At 37.8% G+C, this 10,751-nt stretch overlaps 1 protein-coding gene across 2 annotated transcripts in view; it reads right to left on the bottom strand.

The window, feature by feature from the left end:
- Positions 1-555: 555 nt before the first annotated feature.
- The window catches only part of LOC128701052 (DNA repair protein RAD52 homolog), a 113,215-nt gene continuing 103,019 nt past the window's right edge, over positions 556-10,751 (bottom strand). For both annotated transcript variants that reach the window (XM_053794603.2, XM_053794610.2), the window contains one exon: positions 556-2,993. In XM_053794603.2, the coding sequence (XP_053650578.1) occupies positions 2,350-2,993 (644 nt within the window). In that variant the 3' untranslated portion in view covers positions 556-2,349. The remainder of the gene's footprint in view (positions 2,994-10,751) is intronic.

Genomic DNA, 10,751 nt, shown 5'->3' with positions numbered 1-10,751 from the left:
TACTCCTCCCCAATTTGATATCCAATTTTTCTTTATCTAAATCATATGATACTCTCATCACCTTACTCTTTTCTATGTTCACTTTCAATTTTCTACCTTTACACACATTAGAGGTAGAGGTACACAAGTATAATTATTCAAGTACATATATACAGTATATAAAACATGAAATAGGTTTAAAACTCTTGAAAGTTTTAAAAGTTTGACATAATGGAGACACGAGATACTCACAGAGCTCACAGAAAATGTAAACAAACCAGGTGGGGCACAGTGACCGTATTAGAAAGTCAGGTGGGGGGAGCTGTATAGTGAGTTTGTCATAAGTTGAAATGTCCGTATTAGCAGAACGCCGTAAAGCAGGGCCCTAAGGTACATGCATCCAGAATCAAGAATAAACTGTAAAACAAATGGTAAAACTTGAGTATAGTATTTAAATAAGCTTTTATAAAAGAATGTTTTATTAATTTTGATTCCTCAAAGAAAATATGTTTTGATGATAGCAAATCCATTGCTTTTAAGAGGACAAAAAAATGCCAAACAAATTCAACAGTTGGAGTGAAATATTTTATTCTAAATAGGTATTACACATTCTTATTTCAATAACTTGGATTTCAAATAATATCTTGGGTCTTGCTAAAATTTCCTTAGTTAAAAAAAAAATTAACATGCGGTACTTATGACTAGAGAGAGGCGAGATGTTCTCAGGTACATATTTTGTTTTAAATTCAACCCAGATTATCAAGGGGCTGTATGACATTACCAGTTGCAAGAACATTTAACCTTTTCAGGGTCAGCAGGCCCTGTCGTAAACTTGTTCTCTGGGTCGGAAATTTTTCGAAAAAAAAAAAAAAACTTTCTTGTGAAATGACAGAGAATCTTTTCCTGATCATAATGACACCAAAAGTATGAAATTTGATGGGAAATTTACGGAATTATGCTCTTGCAAAGTTAGCGGTCTTGACGATATTGATGCATCGGCGATTTCGCCCACTTTGAGCCCTATTTTCAGCCAATTCCAATGTACCAGTCGACAAAATTCATAACTATTTCACTAGAACTCCATTTTTTCTATCGAATGAATACAATAAACCACCCATTTACTGATTTCAACTATCCAATAAAGTGGTCAGAAATTGACAATTTTGCCAATTTCACACAAATTTCAAAAGATGCCAATTTCCAAATAGGGTCCAGAATAAACAAGACAGACATTCCTGGCACTAAAATAACATTTTTTCTGTTCATTAGTTACATCCCCAGGCCTCTTTTACATTCTTTTGCTTTCCACTTTGAATTTTTATTCTCACAAAAAAAATAGATTTACTGGTATGTAGACTACTGCATTAGTGGAGAAATGGTATAAATAATATCAGCGCACTTGTGAAAGAATATTTGACTCACCAGTTGATGTGTATTGGACACGTGGCATGATTTGTTTACTTTTGAACTTCGGCAAAAATTGAACATTTCTGCTACTTTGAGCTCAATTTCAAGGTACTTTTCATTGTGAAACCAATCAAAATCATCTCAATTTCTGTAATATGTCTTCCATTCTATAAAATGAGACCAGGAAAACTAGAATACAACCATAAATAGCATACGAAAATACACTGCAAAGTCTGTTTAATAGCAAGAAATACGGTTGGAGTTTTTTTCTCATTATGCGCTGTGTGCTGAAGGATTTTTATACTGTGCACACTGACCACATAGACCCATTCTTTCATATGTAGGCCTACCAGCTTTCCCTCGCTAGATTTGAAGGCGCTAGAATTTATGCGTACTAGTACGGAACCAACCCTGGCATGCAATCCGTACTAGTATGGCACCAATCCTGAAAGGGTTAAACCAACTAGAAGCTGGATATTTACAATCATCTCAAGCCTTACCTTGCCAAATAAAATGTTGATTGATACCCAAGTTATAATTGTAGGCTACACAATTTTGTGATGTTAATGTCCAACAATAAAAGTAGTTACATATGTCAACTAAGACTGCAGAGACAAAATATATCATGGCTCCTGATTCAGGAATATATATAAAAGGCATGTATACATTAGTGCTGAAAATGTAAATTAAAAAGTACTGTATACAAATTAGTGTAAAATACTCCCATTAATCAATGTGACAAATTTGAAACCAATGGGCAATTCAGATCTCTTAAATTAAAAATAAATACCCTTCTACATCACCCTTGCAACATAACTGTTTAAACATGACAACAATCAAAATAGTTTGGTTTTAACATACAGTATTTGATCATTCATCAACAGACATTACCTATGGTAATTTTTTTTCATATTTAAAACAATAACATAAATGTTGCATTTAAATCTTCAAGTTTTCATGAGTTCACACACTCCCCTCTGTTTTTCTTTTTTTACTTGGAAAAACTGGACTAATCCTTCCATCATTATGTCCATTATTTCGAGTCATAGGCACCTTAAAGTCTTCATACTTGTGTGTATTCCCTTTATTGGTTCGAGGTGAGCGCCACACACAAGAATCATCTCCATCACTGTATACAGAAGTGTAAGTTTGCTGGCCTGCCCTCTCACTATTACGGTCCTTTTCTATCTTAAGGTGAATACTTTCACTCATTACAGTCTTTCCTCCTCTTGCATCATTTTTAGTACTATTTTTCTCTACATCAATTAAAGGAACTTTCCCATGATTAAAACTGAAGTTATTTCTGAATGAAGTGGGTGTAAAAATATTTTTAGAAGCCAAATGGTTCTGCCCATTGGGATGATTCATGGAAGTAACATCTTTAGTTTGACCCATATATCTATCATTAAGATTGGCAGTCAAGCTATAAGCAGCAGATGTAGAGGCTTTTCCCACATGTCCAATGTTGGAATGTTGACTTTCATATTTTTCTTTAGTCCGTGAAGGAGCTAGACCTAAGGAATAGGCAAATGACTCTGTTTGTTCCTCTTCTTCTCTAGCTTCTATGAGTTGTTGTGTCATTATCTGAGCCCAAAATGTTGGATCATCTGTAAAAAGAGAAAACTATTTAGAAACCTTTATGAGCTACCTCAATAATAAAGTTATACAAACAACAAACACTGTCAGACCTCGCTTGTCGGTTGCATTACTTCTCGAATAAATCGGTTCTCGAATGAGATGTTCGAGAAAAAATGTTCCGGCTTTGTACGTTCTCTTGGTTGTGGATAGACAAGTTTTCACATGTGTGGAAAGGGACAAAGCAGCTCAGGTCACTTACTCACAGAATGGGCACCGGACAATGGGTCAAGAACATGGGTATGCAGTCAGCATGGAAAAATTTGTGGCAGCCAGGGATTTTGAAGGCTTTGAAGATGAGCCTGAGCCAGTAGAGGATACTGTATCCCTTGGGAAGACCTTGGACCTAGAGGTGACTGAAGATGATGTGGAGGAGTTGGTGAAGGAGCACAGAACTGAACTCACCACAAGAATTTCTAGACCTTCAGAAGGAGCAGCAACAGATTGCAGCGGAGGAGCTGTCATCAGAAGAGAGAAGGGATGATGTGCCCATTGCACTTGTCAAGGAAATGTGTGCTAAATGGCATGAAGTGCTGAAAAATACAATCCAGACAAAGCAGTGGCCATCCGTCTAATGCGAACAGTGACAGTGTAATGTCTCAATTAAGACAAGTGTTAAAATGGAGCCTGAAACAAACCTCACTGGACAGGTTTTTAGTGAGGCACAGAACCAGTGAGCAAGAACAAGGTGTTAAGTGGTGAAAGAGACAAAGAAGAGAAGGACAGTTGCCTGATGTATTAATAGAAGGTGACTCTCCTTCCAAGCAGTAACATTCCCCCCCCCCTCCTCCTCCTCCTTGCTTCCAGTGCACCATAGCTCTCCTCTGACAGGCAAGGGGCAGTAAAATTTTCACTTACTGTACAGTATTTCAGTTCAATTTTCATTTAGTATTCATTTTTAGTTTCCCTGTACTGTATAATTTTATGCATTTTTTAAATAGTAGTTAGTATATTATTAATATATTATTATATTGTCATTTGGGGTCTGGAACAGATTAATTCTATTTACATTATTCTTAAAGGGAAAAACTGATTTGGCTGTCATCGATTTTGGTTGCTGAATCAACACCTGGAATGAATTAAATTTGAAAACCGAGGTTCCACTGTATTATATTATGAGACAAATTTTTACACTGCTGAAATCTTTATAAATACTGTTACCATTTATAACTAATTTTCATTCAAGATGTATTTCCACTGCATGGGGTCTGTAATTAACCCATTCACTGTCATGATCCCTCAAAAATATAAGTCTCCTCAATGTCATAGAGATGGCACGAGTGTTTAGTGTTAAGAGAATCAACAATTCGTTCAATTCAAGACAATGAGACAAAGATGAAAGCTTGTGCAACGAGTAATCCTCACTAAAAAGACAGGACACAATAGATATCTACCCTCTACCAGGATACACAACAATCCACAACTGCAGACCATACCAAGTTGGGGGTGGTATTGCAATCTATTACTCTAACCAATTATCTTGTATTAGCACCAATTGCTTTAGTGATGGATATGAAGAATACATTTTTGCTTATTTTACTGTAAAAAACCTTAAGACGCCTTTAACAATCGGTGCCATTTACCGGATACCCCACACAAACATCCCAAACTTCAGTGAGAAATTAAAGGCACTAATAACAAACAGACAAATGAATACGCACCACCTTCTCTTAGCTGGAGACTTCAACATCAACCTTGGCTTACTAGATGATCAGCCTGTAACTGATTTCATCAACAATATGAACAACACACTTCTCATACCAACAATAACTAAACCAACCAGGCTCACTGAAACAAGTGCAACTATAATAAACCACATATGGACCAATATACTAGCCCCCCTTAAATCAGGGATAATCACAGATAGCACTACAGACCACTACCCTACCTTCCTCTTGACAAACATTAGTAAACCACCACTTGAATACAACAAAGTCTCATTTAGACTCCATGATGAGGCCTCAATAAGGAAGTTCACAGCTGACCTAGAGACTGTTGACTGGCCTACAGAATTCTCCAAGGCCAATGGTATTGATGACTGGACAGACATTTTTCTTAACAAACTACTTAGACTATACAACAAACATTGTCCTATAAAAACGAAACAGATCACAAACGGCTTGGTTGCCCATGGCTAACCAGTACCATTCTGAAATCCATTGATAAGAAACACCAATATGAAAAGCAATATAGACAGGGCTTAATACACAAAGATATTCTTAAACACTATTCATCAGTCCTCACCAAAGTAATAAAGAAAGCCAAACAACTATACTACTCCAGTAGATTCACTGACACAAGAGGAGATATAAAAAAGACCTGGAAAACACTCTCTCAGATTCTAGGGACCCACAAACTGAAAAAAAAAAAGAATATTGTCCTAACTAAACCTAATGAAACACCACTGCAATCCACTGACACAGCTAACAAGATAAACGACTTCTTCTCAACCACAGGTTCTAATCTCGCCAATAAAATCCCACATACCAATGCCCATGCCGGGGACTACCTAGATGGGAATTTCCCAAATTCCTTCTATCTTGCTCCAACTGAGCCCACGGATGTCACCGAGATTATAAAATCACTTAAAAATAACTCAGGGAATCTGTCTCATGTCCCACCATTATTGTACAAGAGAGTGGCCCATGTCCTCTCGCATATTATCTCATTACTTTTTAACAAGTCACTAGAAACTAGCACCTTCCCGAAATTACTCAAGACGGCAAGGGTTACACCAATACATAAAGGTGGTGACCCTACAGATTTAAACAACTATAGGCCAATATCAAACTTACCATTGCTATCCAAAATCTTTGAGAAACTCGTGCACAGGAGACTGTATTCATTTATAACGTCACAAAACATACTCAGCCCCAGCCAATTTGGATTCAGGAAAAATAAAAGCACTAACCATGCAATCATAAAAATGCTAGATCTGCTTTACACAGCATTGGAAAATAAGGAATATCCACTAGGAACTTTTATTGACCTAAGAAAAGCTTTTGACACAGTAGACCACGGCATCCTACTCCACAAACTTGACCATTATGGTATAAGAGGCCATGCGCTTGCATATTTCAAATCTTACCTTACTAATAGGTATCAGTATGTCACCATTAAAGACACAGCATCAACAACACAGCCACTTGATACTGGAGTTCTGCAGGGAAGTGTCCTTGGTCCCCTGCTCTTCCTCATATACATCAATGATCTTCCAAACGTATCTCAACACCTGAACCCCATTCTCTTTGCTGACGACACGACTTATGTCATCTCTCACCCTAATCTTGCCACCCTCAACACCATTGTTAATGAGGAGCTGATCAAGATATCAACTTAGATGACAGCCAATAAACTTATGCTTAACGTTGACAAAACCTACTACATTATGTTTGGTAGCAGAGCAGGAGACGCGCAAATTAACATTAAGATCGACAACACTCTAATTGCCAGGCATAATGAGGGCAAATTCCTAGGCCTATACCTCGACAACAACCTGAACTTCAGCACCCATATCCAACACATAACCAAAAAAGTATCCAAAACGGTTGGGATCCTCTCCAAGATACGATACTACGTGCCACAAACTGCCCTTCTCGCACTATACCATTCACTTATATATCCATACCTCACCTATGCTATCTGTGCTTGGGGTTCAACTGCACCAACACATCTAAAGCCAATAATAACCCAACAAAAAGCCGCAGTAAGAATAATCACTAAATCCCATCCCTGGCAACACACCCCCCCACTCTTCATAGATCTAAACTTACTCCCTGTTCAGTACATCCACACTTACTACTGTGCAATCTACATCTACAGGACCTTAAATTCCAATATTAACCTTGACCTAAAACGCTTTCTTGATAGTTGTGACAGAACCCGCAGGCACAACACCAGACACAAACATCTCTATGACATTCCCCGTGTCCGACTAAACCTTTACAAAAATTCAATGTATGTCAAAGGCCCTAAAATCTGGAACACCCTACCTGAAAATTCCAAAACTGCAGACACATTCATCACCTTCAAAACTACCATCAGAAAACATCTTATCTCTCTGATACACCCTGTCAACTAATAATACGAATACCACCTGGTGGTTCACACTTACACTCACTCACCCATTTGACCATAAACAGAAATATCAATCTCAATCTCAAAATAATGAATCTTAACTAGTCATAAGTTGGCCTGTGATACTCCAATACTGAAACTATGTATAGTGCCAAAACAAAAGCATTCACATTGCTAAACTCACAACTAGTATTTAGTCACTTAGCCATAATACCAACTTACCTCATAATTTTGTAATATTTTAAATTTAAGATTTAATATAAGTCTGCCCGAAATGCCTAGCCATGCTAGGTGTTCTAGTGGTACACTCTGTAATTATTTTACTACATGTAAACCACACAATAACCAAATTCTGTAAACTCAGCATTGTAATCCTTATAGAGAATAAACTTTGAATGACCTTGAATGAATGAAGTGAAAAGAATGAGGAATAGGTCATTACAGCTAAATAAAACAAAGTTTACTAAATATGTGGATTGAAAAGCAAACTAAGAAAAGTGTTCCACTTGGTCTTATTATTAGGGATAAAGCTGTATCATGCTAAAAATACAGGCAGGCCCTGCTTATACAGCTACTGCTAAAAAGTGAAATGTTGCCCCCCCCACCCCCTTTTTTTCAAATATAAAAGCCTGATAACAAGTTTAAACTATCATATATTAAGTGAGTAATAGAACTAGACCTAAAAAATGCAAATACAGTACACAGGCTACTTTTTTAACATGTCGGCTATCTCCCATTGAGGCAGGGTGACCCATCATTCACACATAATCACTGTCTTTGCAGAGGTGCCCAGATATGATAGTTTACATGTTACTCCAAACAGCCAATATCCCAAACCCTTCCTTTAAAGTGCAGGCAAAGTACTTTCCACCTCCAGGACTCAAGTCTGGCTAACCGGTTTCCCTGAATCCCTTCACAAAATGTTATCCTGCTCATACTCCAACAGCTCGTCAGGTCCCAAAATCTATTCGTCTCCATTCACTCCTATCTAACATGTTCACACATGCCTGCTGCATGTCCAAGCCCATTGCACACAAAACCTCTCTACCCTCTCCCTCCATCCTTTCCTAGAATGACCTCTACCCCTCCTCCCCTCTACTACAGATTTACACACCCTCCAAACCATTGTATTTTGCTCCATCCTCTCTAAATGACAAAATCACCTCAATAACTCCTCTTCAGCCCTCTGAATAATACTTTTTTGTAACTCCACACTTCTTTCTAATTTTCACACTACAAATTCTCTGCATAATATTTGCACCACACATTGCCCTTAGACACGACATCTCCACTGCCTCCAGCCTCCTCTTTGCTGCAGTATTCACAACCCATGCTTCACACCCATATAAGAGTGCTGGTACCACTATTCTTGTTCATTCTCTTCTTTGCCTCCACGGATAATGTTTTTTTGTCTCCAAAGATACCTCAATGCACCGCTCACCTTTTTTCCTTCATCAATTCTATGGGTAACCTTGTTCTTCATAAACCCATCTGCTGACAAATCTACTCCCAAATATCTGAACACATTTGCTTCTTCCATACTCCCTCCCTCCAATGTGATATCCAGTTTTTCTTTACCTAACTTGTTTAATACCCTCATCACATTACTCTTATCTACGTTCACCTTCAACTTTCTTCACACACCCTCCCAAACTCATCCATTAACCTTTGCAACTTCTCTTTAGAATCTTCCAAAAGCACAGTATTATCAGCAAAAAGTAACTGTCAACTCATATAGTGGACCCTCGACTAACGATATTAATTGGTACCCGAGAACGAATATCGTTAGTCGAGGGAAAATGTTAGCGTTAAAATGTATCACTAGTCGGATTTAATGTTATACGATGCCATCGTTGGTTGAGGGTCCACTGTATTTTGTATTTGATTCCCCATAATTTAATCCCACCCCTCTCCAGAACACCCTAACATTTACTTTTACAACTCCATCTATAAATATGTTAAACAACCATGGTGACATTACACATCCCTGTCTAAGACTTTCTTTTACTGGAAAGTAGTCTCCCTCTCCTACACACCCTAACCTGAGCCTCACTATCCCCATAAAAACTCTTTACAGCATTCAGTAACTTACTACCTATTCCATACACTTGCAACATCTGCCACATTGTTTCCCTATCCACTCAATCATATGCCTTTTCTAAATACATAAATGAAATAAAAACATCCCTACTTTTATCTAAATACTGTTCAATTACAGTGGACCCTCGGTCATCAGCCATAATCCGTTCCAGGTCAGCCAAAAACCGAAAAGGCTGAAAACCGAAATATTTCCCATAAGAATTAATGTAAATCCAATTAATCCGTTTCAGACATCCAAAAATATTAGCAAAAAATACATTTTTTGAAGATTAACTATAGTTTCATATACAGAAAAAGGAGTACATTCATTACTTACCTTAAAATATTTGTAGTCTTAATGTAGGGCAATGTTTACATATGCTATGAAATGTGTTTCTTATATAATTTTGAAGAAAATATCATACGTATATAGATTAATGAAAATGTCTATATTAACCTAAAATAAGACATTTAATGTGCCCAAGAGTGATTATTATTAAACATACATCACATATAAACATTGCTACACTCCCTGCCTGCCTGCTACACTCCCTGCCTCCCTGCTACACTCCCTGCTACGCTCCCTGCCTCCCTGCTACACTCCCTGCCTTCCGGCTACACTCCTTGTCTCTATGCCTGCCTGCCTTGAATTCTATCATGTTTCTCACTTTCTTTACCAAAGGAACTTCACTAGAAACTGTCTTTGGGGCCATGGTTACTTATTTTGAAGTTGCACTTAATCAATAAACACCAAAAACAATGGATTATAGCAAAATGTTTGGATGAATGAGCAGAAGCTTCCTCACTTGCTCAGAGCCACAGCCACACTGACTCAGGAACGCACGAGCAGCTGGTGATGGGCACGTCCAATACTACCAATAAGCGAAACGACGGTCGATAACCGAAAGCCGAAAAACCGGTCAATAAACAAGTTGGCCGATAAGCAGAACGGCCGATAACCAAGGGTCCACTGTGTATGCTTCATGTAAACACTTGATCTACACATCCCCTACCCATTCTCAAGCCTCCTTGTTCATCTGCACTCCTGTTCTATGTCTTACCTCTAATTCTCTCAATAATAACCCTACCGTACACTTTATCTAGTATATTCAGTAAACTTATTCCCCTATATTTTTTACAATCTCTTGTCCCCCTTTCATTCTTCCTAATGCCTCATGCACCTCCCCTGCACTCACATCCAGCTCTTCTTCACTCCTAAAAGATGTTATAACTCACCAGCCAATGCATGAAATTACTGCCTTCCTCTCTAAGTGAATATACTTATTGTAGGAAGTCTGGATAAACAAAGAATGAGCATAATTGAAAACTGTTGCATTAACGAAATGCCATAAAGCTAAATGCTATAAAGCTAAATGCTATAAAGCTAAATGCCATAAAGCTAAATGCTATAAAGCTAAATGCTATAAAGCTAAATGCTATAAAGCAGGGGCTACTTGTAGTGTGAGAGAAGGAAGGAGAGCCCCAAAACAAGTGCATATTTAGTGCTGGATAATTTAACTGGTTTAAAATGCACAGTGCCCTGTATAAAGAACTGCAGGGTAAAACAAACCAGT

Source organism: Cherax quadricarinatus, chromosome 20 (genome assembly GCF_038502225.1).
Source record: "Cherax quadricarinatus isolate ZL_2023a chromosome 20, ASM3850222v1, whole genome shotgun sequence".
NCBI classification, from domain to species: Eukaryota; Metazoa; Arthropoda; class Malacostraca; order Decapoda; family Parastacidae; genus Cherax; species Cherax quadricarinatus.
This window is presented reverse-complemented; position numbering and strand designations above follow the sequence as displayed.